Below are 17940 nucleotides of genomic sequence, written 5' to 3'. Positions count from 1 at the left end.
AGAACACCCCATGCCAGAGAAATGACTCAGCAAGTAAAGGTCTTCGTCTCCAAGCCCGAACTCAACCAACATCTATAGGATGCACGCAGAAATACACAATAAATAAACAAATTTTAGAAAAACCCTAAAGCCCAAATTCTCTACTATGAAAAGCAATTTGAGTTTTTCCCTATAATCAACTTTCCCTCTATAATGAAAGCCTTTAATTCTATAACAGCCATTTAATTCAGAAAAGTTGTCTGCATGTGAGTCAAACAAAAAGGAAAGGAATAAGATACTTACTTCATTGTAAACATTCATAGGCATTCAACATGAGGTCCCTCAGCATCACCATGGAGCTCTCAAACCTGCTCAGTTAGAATCTGTGTTGTGAGGTGCCTGCTTGATTTATACACATTCAACGGTAAAACAATGTGACAAGCTGGTATCAGATTCTTAATAAGTTTTGTTTTGTTTTGTTTCATTTTTTTGGTGTTTCCAGACGGTTTCTCTGTTTAACAGCTTTGGTGATCCTGGAACTCACGGAGATCCACCTGCCTCTGTCTCCTGAGTGCTGGGATTAAAGGTGTGGGGCTACCACCTTCTGGCCTTAATAAGTCTTAATAACAAAATTAAGCTGACTGAATGACAAAGTTTACTCTAAATACTCCAAAGCTGTGAAATCTGAGCCAAGAGGCACTTTAAAACTCCCTGCTCTCCCTAACCCCCACCCACAGAAGTTAATGGGAAACACTCTATTAGAGATCCATCTTAAATGATCTTTTTCCTTTCACTTAACCATCACTTTTCTCTTCTTAGGAGCCAATCTTAGGAAGCAGAGCTAAAATGCACTAGAAAGTCACTTTCTACTAAAGCGGGATCATTGCAGGCACAAAACCTCTTTCAGAACAGACTTGCAATTATTTGGCTTCTTTTCTCTGGAACCAGAAAGTTTGTGCTATTTCTAGCAACACAATATAGGTACACGAAATAAAATTTTTCATGCAATTCTAAGATGCTGTATTTGGCAACAAAATAAACCAGTCGTTCCGAGCCTGGGAGCAATAACTGGTCATCCAAATCACTCCCCAAAGCCATTCTGAGTTTTTTTGTCTTCGTTTAAAGAGTGGATAATTGCTTGAAGATGTAGAGGATCAGAAATAGTTCAAACAGCTCCACAGGAAGTGGGAAATAGGGCTTGTGCGTCCTACCCAAGAGAATCCGAACAGCTGCTCTTTAATTTGGGAGAGTAGATGATGTGACAAGAGAGAGTGATGAAGGCTTCATGCGTGGAGTCTGGGTACTTTTTATCCCTTAGCCGACCAAAAAATGAGAGAAAGGAGAAACTCACTACAAGAGAGAAGAGCTGTTTCTCCCGTGTTTTATTGGATGGCATTGGTTGGATGGCAGGGAACGGCATATTTGTGTATGTAATAGAAATGACTAAAAAGATGCCACTATCCCACAAGAGTCCATTAGTCGGGAGGCATGCAATGAAGCTAAGACCTGGCTGCTGTGCCTCCTCTCCGGAGACTCTGCTCCTTCCTCAGCGCTAACCTTCAGTAATTCAAAAGGATTTCCTGACAAGACTTAATTCAAAATGAAAGCAATTAAAAATGCATTTTTGAAATTACAAAGGGAGTCATGATACAATTCAGAATATATTATTCTTACCCATGTCCAATTTTTCCACATTATCATTTAAATTGCAATTACATGATTTGTGCTGAAGGGTCTGAGTTTTTGAGCACTCATTCAAGAATGCAAATGGATTAATTAAATTTGGGAGAAATCTATCTTTATAACCATTGAAAGAGAGCTTAATATATTTTCTCTGATTCAGAGAATTAGAGAAATTAATCACAGATTTATGGATAAAGATTTTTGAAACAGAAATGAATTATTAGCAAATAACTCAGTGCATTATCTCTATTAATTGTCTTCCTGCATATATTTTAATTCCTTGTTTAAAAAAATTATGGTACATTTTTTGTTAGTGCTACAATCAATCTTCTAAGTCTACAGAGAAGAAGAATATAACTGAGGATGTTTACCCCCAGAACTCATTATAACATGCCATATATATATATATACACATACATATCCCCATGATAGTATTAGGAAGATTTAAAATGGCCCTTCAATAGCAATGCTACATTACACGTGTTACTTTTATACACAGATCAATCTTCATACACAAAATAGGATGCTCAAAGGTCCACTATTGGATTATAGATGTCAGGAGCATTGATTTTAGAATAAGAAAGTAAAATACAGCACCAGTGAGATGGCTACTTAGTGGAAGGAGAGAACCGGCTCCTACAAGTGGTCCACTGAATTTTACATGTGCAGTGTAATTTACCCCTCCCATGCACACACCATGAATAAATATAAGAAAAAATAATTTCTATTTATTTATTTATTCATTTGTTCATTCATTCATTCATTCATTCATTTGAGACTGGGCTTCTCTGTGTAGTCCAGGAACTCTCTTTGTAGACCAGGCTGTTCTTGAACTCAGAGATCTGCCTGCATATGCCTCCCTAGTATTGACATTAAAGGTGTGCGCCACCATGACGGGCTACTTATTTTTATTGTATGTGCATTGATGGTTTACCTGCACATACGTCTGTGTGAGGGTGTTGGATCCCCTGGAACTGGAGTTACATACAGGTTTGAGTTGCCATGTGGGTGCTGGGAATTGAACCTGGATCCTCTGAATGAACAGCTGGTGCTCTTAACTGTTGAGCAATCTCTCTAGCAACGCCGCCGCCCCCCCCCCCCCCCCGCCGGCAAATAATTCTTAACCAACTAAAATACAAATAAATGAAGCCAAATGAGATACTTTCAAGTTATCAGTTCCTTACTTTTGTGGGTATTTAGAATCACTTTACCATCAAGCAGACATCCTTAGCTCAGAGTGTCTCAAGGGCAGCCTACATAGGTTCTGTCCAGTTGGGAATCCAGTTGTGTTTCCAGCTCAGTATCACTTGACTTTAGTGGGGAAGTCACATTCCGGGCATAAGCCCTACCATCCTTAACTTAAACATACTGAATCCCAAGCCTTAGGTGAGTGGCAGTATCACCTGAGCATCTGTCAGAAACACTGTTTCCCAGAGCTTGCAAACACTGAGTCAGAAACTCCTTGGTAAGATATGTGTGTTCCTATGTGTGTAGGAGCATGTGTGGCTGGACACATGTACGAAGACCAGAGGACAACCCTGGAGTCAGTTCTCTACTTTCACCTTTACGTGAGTTCTGAGGACTGAACTCAAATCACCATGCTTGTGCTGCAAGCGCCTCTACCTGCTGATTTACTCTGCCAGTCCAACAATATGTATTATAATAATACGGTGGAGTGATTCTGACACACCCTCAAGGATGCAGACCAGTGGACTCTGTGATCTTCTATGATTAGCCCAGAAACTGACCTGTTTGTGAGCTTAGTTCAAGGACTGTATCTTATGTGTTCTAGGCATAGAATGTCTCACTGTACAGATAGGACATCAGAGAATCAGCTCCATAGGAATCTCCTTGCTCCCGGATTTCTTTCATACTCTGTGCATACCTGTTTCATGGTGCACATCATTCCTTCGTTACTTTCATCCTTTTATTGGGTCATTGGGTCTTTATTTTTCCTACAGAGATGTCACCATTGGTAACTTTTCCCTCTTACATCCCACATAGCAGTGGCTCTCAAACTTCACCAGAACTAAGAGCACCAGAAGACACAAATTACTGACCACCAACCTCAGTGTCCCTCCCTAAGGATGCCCGAGGCAGTGCCTGGAGAATCTGCAGAGTCCCTGGCCCAGGGACCTCACTTTAAATCCAGTGTCACCATATATTCTGCATTCGTTGCGCAGAAAATTATAGTGAGTTACATCACTACTTTCAAATATTAGTTGGTAGACATTACAAAACAGCATATCTGTTTTCAAATGATTCAGAGATGGACCTATTAAATAGTACATTTTAAACCACATATTGAATATGATTTAATTTTACATAATGCCCTTTCGGAATGATACTATCTAAACCAAGACATGCCTACATTGCACGTTAGGGAATGGGTCTGTAGGACAGAATATTCACCCTTTCCAACATTCTTAAACTATTTTAATCTTTCTTTTGACACCTTTAAAGAAAATGTAAGTTCCACTGACACTATATTCACATTGACATTCTAAGTCCCATGTTTTTACAATTGCAGATTAAGAAAAGCTGCTTGTGGCTTTCATTCTACAGATTTCTTTGGCTTTTTAAAATATTGTAGTCATTCATTCGTTTACTCAATCAACTTCTGCCAAGTGTTAATTTGTATACGGCATCATTGTAGGCACTGAGGTACACAGAGGAGTGAGCTACATGCCTTAGAACTGCAAGCTAGCCTTTTCGTGGGAATGAGGCCCGGGAATCAGTAAAAAGCTGCAGGGCATCTGGACTACTGTACAGGTTAAGAAACCTCTAAGTCGGCTGGCACTAAACTATAACCCAGCTACTCACGGAGGGCAAGGCAGGAGCGCAGGTTCAAGGCCTGCCTGGGAAACTTAGTGAGACTCTGTCAAGAAAGATAAAGGGGGGGGGGGGGTGAGAGGGAAGGAAGAGAAGGAGGCTCAATGGTAAAGTTCCTGCTCAACACATGAGGCCCCATGTTCAATCCCCAGCCAAAAACAAACCTCCATCCATGCACAATGCCCATCATCAATTTAAATGTGTATCTTAGCACAGTTACTTGTTTCAGACATTGTAAAACATGGTTGAACTCCTAAGGAAATGCTTCTCTTACTTATCAATCCCCAACCTGTCAATTCTATGAAGATCTAACTGCTCTCCACTGTTCTCTACCTTCATCCTTAGAAACTACATTTCATCTAAGTAAAAACAAAAGGAAGAACAGCTATACTGCAAAGATTCATCATGGAGTGGATGGGGGCTACTTAAAAAAAGGAAACCATGGATGCTATGGAAAATAATTTACTAGTTTGCACAAAAGCCTAAATTTTCAAATAAACTGTGCTTTAAAAATTAATTCCAAGAAATATATGCTGAAGGGTCAATTTTAGGATAAATTTATGTACTTCTTCTTTAAGAAGTACATAAAGAGAAACCAAGAAAATATGTTGCACATACATATGGAACTGAAATTTCAGTGATATTGATGTCAATAGTAAACAAAAAGTTCACTTTTTCAACTGTATCCATGCAACTATTTTTGATAAAATTTTCTACGTATTAATGAAACCAGGTTGTATATACTGCTTGCATTCCAATACTCAAAGTCAAGATTTTTATAATTTTTTTAAAACTTTGATTCCTAATTTTTTAAAACTGAATTTGGAATTTGGGTGCAGACAACAAAATCTGCTCATTCCCTTTGGCACAAACACATACACACACACACACACACACACACACACACACACACACACACACACAAAATTGTGTTTTCAACAGCCAAAGTGGGCCACAGTTGAGAAATAAGATAACACAGTAATTCAGAAATTACTCCTAATATACAAAAACCCCAAGTTCTCATTGAATAGCACTAGAAACAAAAAGGATCATTTTTATTCCACAATTTCAAAAATGTAATGTTAATGACTAGGAAGAAATCCGTTCTAGCGGGGTCATTTATTTCTGTCACATTATCTACTGTATTCATTATTCAAAACTGCTGACACCAAAATGTCACTTTAGTTCCACTCTGTGTGCACTTTGTCTAGTAAAAACCAACTCTATTCCTTGTAATTAAGAGAGTACACATCTTGGCAAATTCTCCACTGCTGTGATATATCTGAATAGCAGATCTGTCTTTTGGGTAATTAACATACATGCCTTCTTTCTCATCCGTAAAGTGCTACTCTTCTTTAGTAAACTAAAATAGCAAAATAGTAATCTTGCTACCAAATGTAAATGAGATTTATAATCATAAATTTATAACCATAAATTCTTTAAAAGTAATAATAGTCTTTTGGGCATACACTTTTGATCTCAGCACTTGGGAAGAGAAGACAGGTGGACATCTGTGGGTCCGAGCTCAGCCTAGTCTACATAGAGAGCTCCAGGACAGCCAGGGCTACATAGAGAGATCATGTCTCAAAGAACAACATCAACAAAAAAGAATAAATATAATGATTTTTACAATCAATAATCAAATGGTCACTCCTAAAAAGACAAATTTCATTTCCACTGAAAACTATTTTCATGCTCTAAAACATAAATGTCAATCATGACACTGCAAAATCCTGTCCCATTAACTTATTTGTTTAAATTTATGAATATACGTATTTCTTGGCATCTAGAATATTTCCCTTTGTTTTAGACTTTTTTATTACAGACAAAATACAACATTTCCAGAAGTCAATAAAACCAAGAGATTAGGGACAAAAAATGTAAAACAGAGAGACAGTATAAGAAAAAATTAATCAATTTAGAAAAAAAACTTGTTTTCTTAAGCTTAATTGTGATCACATTACTAAATCTGATGTTTCTATGTGCAATTTAGTACAAAAACTGTGCAATTTAATACAAAGGCACTAGAGAAAAAATAATTTCACCAATACCATCCATTTTAATGTAAGATCATTGTCAAATTTGGGAGTAAAATTAAGCTACACAAATTACTCTCATCTCTACCAAACAGTGCTTTCTGCTAATTGTAAAGGATTATCTTGTTAATTGCATACATGGCTTTTAGAGACCCTTCTAACTGGGAAAAGCTCCATGGTGATCTTAGAATTATTCCTGTTCATTTGCAAAATGTTAGCATTCCCTGTATACTAGGTGTACCTGACTCCCTTTGAAATGTAGACTCATGATTTCTCCAACACATAGGGTGCCCAGTAGTCTGGTTGCTTGAAGTTTTATGTGTATATTGACTCTATTTCATTAAACTGTAAGAACAGAACAATCGTGTCTGGTTCAGAGTAAATTAAAGATCCATGGTTATTGAGTTAATTCCACATTAATGAACTGCTGACCGGATTCTCAACGTTGAGTTCCAGGGCTTGGCAGGCACAGCCTATGAGCTATGGAGAGGCTGCCAGGTTGCTGAGGACTTCATTTCAGAGTAGTCAGTGTCCTCTCACTGTCCCCTTTTTTATACTTACTTAGCTATGTACTTTGGGTACAGGTGGGCGTGCACAACTCAGTAACAGGAATCTGTCCTGCATTCACCCAGTTACCTAAATGTCAAAAGGGGGGAGGTGGGGGGTGGAGGGAGAGAAAAAATATAATGAAGGAGTTAATTGTAAAATTGCAAGTTAACTAGAAGTAGATACATGAAGAAGAAGCTTTCTGTTCCAAAGGCCAAGTGCTGTGTAGGGCTGCAGATCCAGCTGGAGACTGAGGTGAATTGCAGGACGATGCACCAAGAATAGAAACTTCCATGCAGTGCCCCAGTAGAGACTTGAGGGGGCTGAAATAAAGAGTTGCCTTTGATTTTTCCTTTGAGGATTCCTACACCTTCTAAGTCTAGCTGTTTGTTCCTCAGGCTGAGTGGAGGTACTCTGGCCACCCAGGTCCATCACCTTCAACCAGAGCACCTGTATTGAATAGCAATGCCCAACTCCTACAACACCCCTTGTCCCAGGTTAAAGAAATCCCTAATAAACATCATACTTTTACTATCTTTAGGTATAGATTTAATGGATTGTTCCAAGTGATCTTATCTGAAGCATAAGAAAGCATACTGGTATTTTAAAAGAAAAGCACACACTGTATGTCGTGGAGTTTTAACTGCTCCCACTTCACTAGTTCAATCTTACTCCTCTGTTCTATGGCTGCTCCATCAGGTCTAGTTGATAGCAGCAGTTCACAACCAGGGGCTCATTGTGCACCTTGGAGCAATACATGGTAATTCTTTTGATTGTCACAAATTAGGGAGGAAAATAACTGCACTTAGCGATGAAAGAACAGGCTGTTCCCACCATTCTAAAAAGCATGGGCTGTCCCAATGCACATGTGTGCATACATGCACACACACCCCCCTAAAACATTATCCTGCTCTGCAAGTTCACATGCTGAAACTGAGAAATCCTGGGTCCCATTCATCACCATAGCACCTTTATTCCATCACAAAGCCCTCTTTACTTGGGCTAGTAGTTGTCTGAGGTCTCAGTCAACCCATGAGCCATAACTGAATGCAAGGAAAGCCTCTAAATTAGAACACAGCAAGAGCCTGGTGGCTGCGTATTTCCATCTCATACTGTGGTTTATTCTCCTTCTAGCTCCATCACATTCTTACACCTTGGCAACTACAATGCCAACACGACCTGATGAGTGCTACTACCATGTGTCTTTACCCCTATTTATGTCCTCTTAGTAACAAAAGAAAGAAGACATAACAAATGCAGACATGTTGCTTTTAGATTATTTTTGGTTATTACTCACTTGGCTGTTCATGATACAATATTCTCTTACAGAGGGTATGATTTCTTTTTCTCATTTAACTACAGTACAAGATCAGCAGGGATAAAGAGCTGGGCTGGAAATATTTTTCAGTAGTTGTAAATATATCTAACTGAATTGGTCTCCAAGCTAATTCATTAAAAAACAAAATCACTCTAAGAAATGAAGCACAGAAATTACACCCAAACCAATGGTGAGGTCTGCGTGTTGACATCTGTTTACTTTCGGCTGGAGGTTTAGGTGTGGCTCTTCTAATACAGTGCAAAATCAGCTTCTCTTTACAATGCTTCATGATGGCTGCATTTATACAGCTAATAGTTCTTAAATCTTTTTATCAGTTAATGTAGACTACATTAAAATGACAGAAAAACCATTTGCATGAACTAGATATGGATGACTGATCACCACACAAAAGAAAAAACAACAGGAAGTATGCCTAAACAAACTAACTAAATGCAGAATGAAGAATTCCAACCTCAAGATTTTTTTAAGGTATAAAAGAATAATACTTAAATAAAACCTAAATATCTTGTAATTCTACCTAAAAGTGTAAAATTTAAAACTAGGACATATTTTAGTATTAATGTATATTAAAGTCAACAAAAGATATTTGCATGTACCCTTACACAATTTAGTCAGTACAGATTTCTGTATAAGTTCTTTTTGTGCATGGCATATAATTCAATAACTGTTAGCATCTAAGGAGAATATTCAAATGTTAGTATTAATACGTATATTAATTATATATCTACATTGTGCATATCACCATACAATGTAGATGTCAATATCTGTATCTGTTTCTCAACCCTCTTAATGCTGCAACCCTTTAATATAGTTCATCAAATTGCAGTGACTCCCCAACTATAAAATTATTTTCGTTGCTACTTCATAACTGTAATTTTGCTACTGTTACGAACAGCAGTGTAAATATCTGATCTGACCCCTGTGGAAAATTCGTTTGACCCCCTTAAAGGGTCACACCCACGGGTTGAGAATCACTGATCTATATGATATTAACTGTATAATAATGATAGATTCTGGGTTTATAACTTAAATATTCAAAACTTTAGCAATGGTGAGAAAGCATAAAAAATACTGAAGCCCTTATTGAATCTTTAATATAACTATAATAAATCTGAATTTTATGAATGGTCCTATAGCAATTCTTTTAAAAAAATAATTATATTCCTTCTAGATCTATCTAGCTACTTCTGTAACTTCACATTTAAAAAGTATGCTGTTCAGTTCTCCAGACAGTTTACACAAGTGGTCAGCAGAAATCATTTTGGAAACCACAACAGGCTAATAATCACAACTCCACCCTTCCATTCATATGGTCACATGATAAGTGCTATTTTCTTTCTTTTCTTTTTTTTTTTTAACCTCTTATAGGTGGTTTCCCAAGAGCCCTTTCTCTGAGTCGGTTGTCTTCTTTCAGACAGCACTCGATCCCGAGAACAAGAGTTTCTGCATACAATAACTATTAGCTTAGCAGACTTAAAATGTTAGCTAACTGTGCACACGCATTTTCATCGGACTCTCTCTCAGAAGCACCCTGGCCTATGTCTTCTCCACACAAGGAATTCCAGAAGACTCTGCCTTTCTTTGAGAGTACAAAACTGTCCTTTCTTGTTTCATCTCATTTTGCATTTTCTCTTTTCCCTTTGACATGAACATATAAAAGCAAAATACTATATTTCCAAGTACTCAGTTTTAGCTAATCATCTAAAAAAAAAATACCCACATAAATAAACAAAACGAGGATAGTCTTATTACACAATATCACATAAAACAAATGTTATCAATTGCTTAAGCTTCACAGGACCCACTTTTATTCATATTATCCATTTGTCCTTCTGAGAAAAAGGTACACTTTTCTCTGAATTTATCACCCATGTGCCCACCACATAGACACACAGCATTTTAACTGGTAGTGTATGCAGATGTGCTTTTTCATAGACCCTTCTTAGTTGACAGATGTTACTTTGCAGCTGACGGTACAAGGGAAGCAAAAATTGTTTTTAAGTTTTAAAAACACTCAACAAGCATTGGTCTTGACATTGTAGTGAATACTACATGCGCAGTAAATGTTCGTTGAATGATGGATGAATTCATTTTACCCCTACTTACCAACCCCATTGCAAATCTATTCTTGACAATCAAATAACAATCTCACACCTTTTGTTAGGTACCTGGATTTCCAAAGCCATCGACAATCTTTCTGTTTTCTATCAAAAAAAAAAAAAAAAAACCTCTGCCTTTGAAATTTTTCTGTTCTCACAAATAAAAGAACCATACATGTATTAAACTCCAAAAAATTTAGCCTTACATAATCTTATAAGATAATTCATCTTTGAGGATTAAGTTTAGTCCACTGAATGAGAAAAATACAAAGAGCTGTTCCCTCTGATTTACGGAACAGATCAATACAATTCCAAATGCAGTGAGATCATTTGTATTTTCCTCTCTATCTCTAGTAGTCAGCCATCTCTGCTCTTCAGGACAAATTATTTCACTAATTAAGGCTTCAGCATTTATCACCCTACTCTTCATTCCTTTCCTTAAAGTAACAAACTTCCCCTCTAATGAATATTAACCTGTTAGAATGAACTACACTTTGGATTTTCTTAGACAAGGTAAATATCTTTGTAATACAGCATACTTTAAAAATATATATTATTCTAAAATAAATATAACCTCCGATTTTGAACAGTTCAACAAAGTATTAGTGATCCAAGTTAACAGTGATGCAAAGCAACACAAAATGAAGGCCAATATAAAAATATTCCATCTCTTTAGCTTTCTGTTCTCTTGCCACAAGCAGGATTTTATGCAGCCCTCTACAACTGTTACAGATATCAAACTCTCACAAACAAACGCTTGCAACTATTTGAAGTGACATTTAAACTTAGAACGAAGTACAAGAATGTTCTTTTATCATGTAGATGAATTACACTTTAAAATAACCTTTCATTTTGTGTAATTGGAATAGAAAATACAATTCTAGATTCTCCCCATGGATCTATCACGAGTAGACGGGACAAAAGCCTACTTCTTTTCAGTCATTTCTCAGCTTCTATTCAGAAAGTTTCTAACTTTCCAGCATGAATGATGTGCATAAAAATGGCAATAACAGCAACAAGGGGGTGGGGCAAACATTTTCACCAAAATATGTATTATTATTATTATTACTAATTATTATTGAGGCAAAAGCAAGCCAGCAACCCAAGTCCAGAACACATTCCAAGTGAACCAAGCAGATTTGCTCAGGTCTCTTATCTTCACCCACCTTCACTCTTCTAATATCTCACGTTACTCTCTCCACCACCTAAAAGACAATTGTGAAAAGCAGTTTCTCTGGTTGCCATTGGATTTCAACTCTGTTGTTTTCTTTTTGAAGTTAGTGAAGGCAGATTTTTAAAACAGGGTTTTGGGAACATCCTTGGGCACTAAAGTGCACAACAAGCCAGACAGTGGTAGCACATGCCTTAACCCAAGCACTCCCGGGAGGCAGAGGCAGTTGGATCTCTGTGAGTTCAAGGCCAGCCTGGTCTACAAAGCCAGGGCTGTTACACAGAGAAACCCTGTCTCAAACAAAACAAAACAAAACTGAATAATAAAACACAGCACAACGCATGACTGTTTTGTAATGTGTATTTTCTCAGAATGGAGACTATAACTTCAGACTGAATTAACACGGAGGAGGCTAAGAAGAAGACACACACCTGTGTGTACTATGACCTGAACATCGAAATCCTCTCAGCTTATTTTCAGAGTCCTTGCTTGGAAACATGAAAAACTAAAGCCCCTGCCTTTTAATTTCAAAGTAAACAGGAGGTAAGTATTTTCAAGTGCTCCCTTAGGCAAGGGTATTACTTGTTTTTCTTTTCATGGAGTAGGGATAATAATTTTGTAATAACAATAGTAATGTAATCATTTTCTCAGAGTCCGCTTCTGATTTAGCATTGAAGATCACAGCCAGCATTGTTCAGATAATTATGTGAAGCTAGACAAAGCTCTACCCCCACACAACAGCCTAACAGTCCTTTTCATTAGTGTATGTCCTCTTCGGTAAATTTCTGTGGAGTCTATTTCATCACCACAGCAGAAACAAAAGCATTCTGAAATGTAAACGCACATCTTAAGTGGCAGTGTCTGAATATCTAGGTAGATTCTAGTGTGATGTGCATTTAGTGCTGGGACTTAATCTTTGATTCTCAAACTACAGTCCCTGGACCAGCAACATCACTGTCACCTGAAATATGAGAATCTAATTCAGATCCCCGAAGAAAATAGGAAGCAGCCATGAACATACTGTTTTAACCTGCAGGTGATTTTCACATGCAGTTTAGTTTGAGAACCTCCGGAATAGGTGACCCCTATTGTCTCAAATCACCAAAATGCTACTGTGAAGAGATCAAATGCTCCACTTACCAGTGCCATGCCAAGTAAAGGCATTCAATCATTCTTGTAATCTGAATAAAACACCACAATCAAGAAGAGCATGTTCTTGATTTTTAGACCTGTAACATTTCCTACAGAAAATCTGTATTAGCAAGCTTTCTGCCTTTAAGCAGGCATTGACAAACATGATCATTTTAGCATTGGTCATCTCCAAATTCAATCTTGGTTTTCCCTTCACATTTATAGAGCAGGATATTTTATGATAGATACAGCATGGGCATTTCACATCGACTTCTCCAATGTCCTGCTCCATATAATATTTGTTCTCTCACTTTCCATCATCCAGAAGGTAGAGTAATAACAAAACTACCCAGACAGTTCAAGTAAAGGAGGCATTTGGGATTCTCACCCAATGGAAATATGCAGTACTCACGGTGTATGAAGCCTTTGGCATTTAAAGACTAACTTCAAATAGGCCTGGTTTCTCAATGTGACTCAATGAACGATCTTAGATCTTAACCGTTAGGATGGAAACAGTTTACCTGAAGATCAAAGCGGGAGACTTGGGCAGGCACCTTTAGCTTTTCTGAGGTGTTTACAAATGATCAAAAATCATGCTTTGAAATGACAGATAACTGGGCTGGCTGTCAGGGACCTAAAGAAAAGTTGTTTCAAAAAACAAACAAACAAACAAACCAAAACTCCAGCAGGGGTCAAGTTTAATAGTCAGTTTTCACTCCCTCAGGAAGCACACCCCCCCTTGACAGGGGATTACCTCACAACAAGCTCCACCCTCCCTGACTCACTTCCTCAAGCAGTTGAAGCAGGCCAACTTTCATTGAAACAAATGCTTTCATCTCTTTACACCATACTAGATGAGGTTCTTCCTAGTCAAATAAACTTTCATATTTAACGTTTCTTCTTAAAGAAAAAAAAATGCCAATTTCTGTTTTGCCATGAATATAACAAGTGAAAGCCAAACAACTCAGACCTCCAGTTTCCTGCAGCAGCTTTAATTTTACAATCCAAAAGCATTTATTTTACAGTACTCAGTAGAAACATGTTTTTAAAAAAACCTGTCCTGCCTTTTATGACCTCTACAAAAGCCTCTGTGGAGGTGATTAATGCACCAGCAATCTATTTCACTGTCTACCTTCAAATATTTTCTGTAAGGAGTACGTACATTTCTTATGAGCTATATACTTGGCAACACTTTTATCCAAAGCCTTCCAAATAATGACAAAAGAGGGTCACCAAACACATTGAAAAAAAAAAAAAAAACAACCCTTCCAACAGTGCTTGACACATCTCCAGAATGTGCATCATTTTAATCTACTTAAGCAACCACATTTATTCAAATGTAAGAATGAATTCTTGTAAAAACATTATTTTGAGCAGTTTCGATTTTTTTTATACTTAGAAACATAATTGTGTTGGATACTAATGGAGAAATGAGATCAGAGTTGGGCAACAAAGGCCAGGACAGGCAGAACTATTCTCCCTTCCCACTGGAATGGTGAGATGCAACCTGCATGGAGAAAAAAAATTAAGGCAAGATAGATTGATTATCACTTTAAAGAAACCTGTGATCTCTTTTGGCTTGGTCGAAGGAGGAAATTCCTTGGTTAAGACTCTTGAGACTTCAGCTTTGCCTCATGAACCTATGGTATAATCTCTTACAGATACTTTCTCATTCTGTAAAGATTATTGTACTAGAGAAGCTTAAGGAAAATACAAATAAAAAGTAACAACACAACACACATTGGCTCCTACTCTTTAAAAGAAACAAATCTTGTGGTCAAATACAATCCACAAACTAATGAGAGCAAGGGAATCCTCTGTATATAGATTCGTTTTGTTTTGTTTTGAATCTAATGATTTGGTTCCAAATAAAAACTTTGGAAGGGTTGAAACAATGACTGGAATAATGCACTCCATACACGACCTAAGTACACTGTGTGTGAGAACAAAGTTGAGAACACTTCTGACTTGAGGCATGACATAAACAGACAAAACCAAACCAAGACAAATAGAAAGTACCCCCTCCCTTCTCCCAGATGGATATAACTTTCCCAGACCTAAGAGGGTGTGAGCAGTGGGCTTCTCCTCTTTGCTACAACAGTGAAGTTCACTGATCTTGGTCAGTACTACAGAGTCAACACACTTCCTCCTCTGGGGAGTCAGATGGTATGGTCATACCCTGTGATGCTCAGGCCTTGATAATTTTCCCCATTTAAAAAAAAAAAAAAAAAAGTGCTTAGAAACACTGTTATCCAATTTGTCATTGAAACAACTCTATCTTTAAAATTCGACAAACAACTCTGGAAGGCATCATGTCCCTGGCCCTGTCCACCTCTGCCTGACACCATTATCATGGATACTGTAAACCAAACCACTGAATATGAAACACAAAAACACAAATAGCTTGGGGTTTCTTTAAAAATGACATTTGTATTAAAAGTCTTAAAATGAAGAGACAATGACTAAATGAGTGGAATTAAAAGTTACAGTTTGTTAGAATTCTCTTGGTACATCACAACAATAAAAATTCTGCTCTTTGCTTCTGGAGGACACCCTGTAACAAATAACAGAGACACTGTGAACACAACAGAAAGGGGGCTAAAACCTGAAATTTGAACAAAATGAAGAGGAAAAAAAAATCGAGACATGGGCTTAACATTAAAAAGCTAAGATTAATGAAGCAATTCATGGACTAACAGGCCCCATTTGTCCTGGCTCTCACAGGAAGATACTTAAAGTGGTTTTGGGGGGCAGCAGAACAGCAGATTCTGGGATATGGTGGGAATTCACAGGTTGGCACCGGCTGGAACAGCTGAGTTTGAAGGCACTCTGCAGACACAGGGGTGCTGGGGGCCCTGAATCACATTTACAAAGTCTTTGTATTGTATTTTTAAAAGCTAGTCAGCAAAATCTGTCACTGCCAACCACAAAAAAAAAGCTATACTTAAACACACACACACACACACACACACACACAACAGCACACACAAAAATGTGCAGATCTTTAACATTTTTTTCACAGCTGATTAAAAAAAAATACTACCATTCTCCCCCAGACTCCCCTTTGATACAGTAGGTAATCAAAATAGATTTTTTTTTTTCCCACAAATATCAGCAGACACTTCCTGGCACCCCACACTGTATTGGCATCAGTGTTAACAGTCCCAGTTCACATGTGCAATACTTCAGATTGGATACACTGTAACAAGAACCCAACTTTGCATAGACATCCTCAGAATCGTAATCAGTCCCTGGGTTGCCCTTCCAAGCTGGCAGAAAAGGAACCCCTGGTCTTAATTTCCAAATAATCCTGGAAAACAAGGGAAAAAACAAGTTTCTTCCCCTCCTCTGGCTCCTTCATACGGTTTTCTCAGACCTCCTTCCTTGTATTTAGAACTTGGAACTATGAACAGTTGTTTGGGGGAACCCTCCCCCACTGCCTCCTTCTTCCCTTCCACTTCCTCCACCTCCCCACCCCCATTTTTTTTTTTTTTTTCAGGCTTGAAACTTTTGCTTGCCGGTGTCAAGCAGCCAATACTGTGCCTTAATGGCTACTTAAACGGGAAAATTATGCATGAACCGAAATCAATGAGGAACGTACACGCTGTAAAGAGCCACATTTCCATCAGGGTCTTGGATGATCAGGAACAGACACCCCCTCGAATCCCCGCTGAAGGCTGGGGATGCTGGCCACGCAAGTCAGCCAGGTTCCTCGGACATCCCGGCCAATACAAAGTCGTCTCCAATCTCAAAGCAAGAAGACAATCACATTAAGAGAATCGGGTGTGTTTGGCTTTGTGCACAGAGCGTGGCCAGCGCCGGCAGCCGGCGCCTCACAGGATCACGCAGGCCGAGCAGCAGCCCTCATCGCCGTTGGGCTGTGCGGCGTAGTTCATCTGCCGAACGATCTCTGCGAACAGCTCATCCACTGAGGCTTTGTTTTTGGCGGATGTCTCCATGAAGGGGCAGCTCCACTCCTCGGCCAGGGCCTTGCCCTCGCCGTATGAGACCTCGCGCTCGCCCTCCAGGTCCACCTTGTTGCCCACCAGGATCATAGGTACGCGCTCGTACCGCTTCACGCGGATGATCTGGTCCCGCATGGGCTTGATGTCCTGGAAGCTCTGCTGGTTGACCAAGCTGTAGACGAGGATGAAACCCTGGCCATTCTTGATGTACAGGTCCCGCATGGATGCAAACTGCTCGGTGCCCGCGGTGTCCAGGATCTCCAGCACCGACGGCGACGAATCCACCTCAATCTCCTTGCGGTAGAAGTCCTCGATGGTCGGGTCGTACTTCTCGATGAAGGAACCTGTCACGAACTGCACGGTCAGCGCGGACTTGCCCACGCCGCCCGAGCCCAGCACCACCACTTTGTACTCTCTCATGGCTCCGTCCGCGCCCTCGTCGCGCCTGCCGCGGCCCCGTCGGGGCTGCGCGCTGGGGAAGGCTGGGCTGGGCGGGTGAACTTCTCCCCTTCCTCCGTTCCGCAGGAAAAACCCCGGCGAGAGTGGCCCGGGAGCTCGGGCTCACCGATCGGCTAGCGGAGTCCTGCGCCGGGCCGACCAGTAGCGGGGGCGCGTCTCTGGGGCGAGGGTCCCGGGCCCCGCAGCAGCCCTGGCAGAGGACCCTGAGGACAATGCGCGCAGCCGGAGCAAGGCAACCGCTGGAGCTCCTCTCCACCGCAGCCCGAGAGGGCCGGGAGACGGTGGCGGCTGGCTGCAGAGGCGGATGCTAATTGCGCGTCCGGCTGGGACACGCGTGGCATGTGTCCCCGCGGAACGTGCGCCCAGCTCCGCGGCCCATCGCTCTCTCTCCCGCAGCCTCCGCTGGGCGAGGGCTTCCTACTCGCCGCGCGCAGCCGACCCTCCCCGCCCCGCCGAGCATGCCCAGTGAGCTGCCTGCGGCGCCCCGCCCGAGTTCCGCTCCAGCTTTTCCGCAGCGTCGGGAGGAGGCGTGGATAGAAGGTGTGGCCAAGCGGGGCTGGGCGGGGCGGCGCGAATCTTGGAACTGGGCAGTCCTCCCTGTGCTTGTAGGTGGGAAGCTCCGGACCGAAGCTACCTCCTTTCAGGACGCTGCGAGCCTCTCGTGGGCGCATCGGGTAGCAGCTGGCTGTGACCTTCTCGC

General features: G+C 40.2%; 1 protein-coding gene across 1 annotated transcript; it reads right to left on the bottom strand.

Moving 5' to 3' along the window:
* Window positions 1-15226: 15226 nt before the first annotated feature.
* On the bottom strand, window positions 15227-17655 carry Rap2b (RAP2B, member of RAS oncogene family). The gene has a single exon (XM_059264707.1). It carries the CDS (start codon window positions 17199-17201, stop codon window positions 16650-16652), a length of 552 nt encoding a protein of 183 aa, XP_059120690.1. The 5' UTR covers window positions 17202-17655; the 3' UTR covers window positions 15227-16649.
* Between the last annotated feature and the right edge of the window lie 285 nt (window positions 17656-17940).

Source organism: Peromyscus eremicus, chromosome 6 (assembly GCF_949786415.1).
Source record: "Peromyscus eremicus chromosome 6, PerEre_H2_v1, whole genome shotgun sequence".
In the NCBI taxonomy this organism is placed as follows: domain Eukaryota; kingdom Metazoa; phylum Chordata; class Mammalia; order Rodentia; family Cricetidae; genus Peromyscus; species Peromyscus eremicus.
The sequence above is the reverse complement of the archived record's forward strand: the minus strand, read 5'-3'. Positions and strand labels throughout refer to the sequence as shown.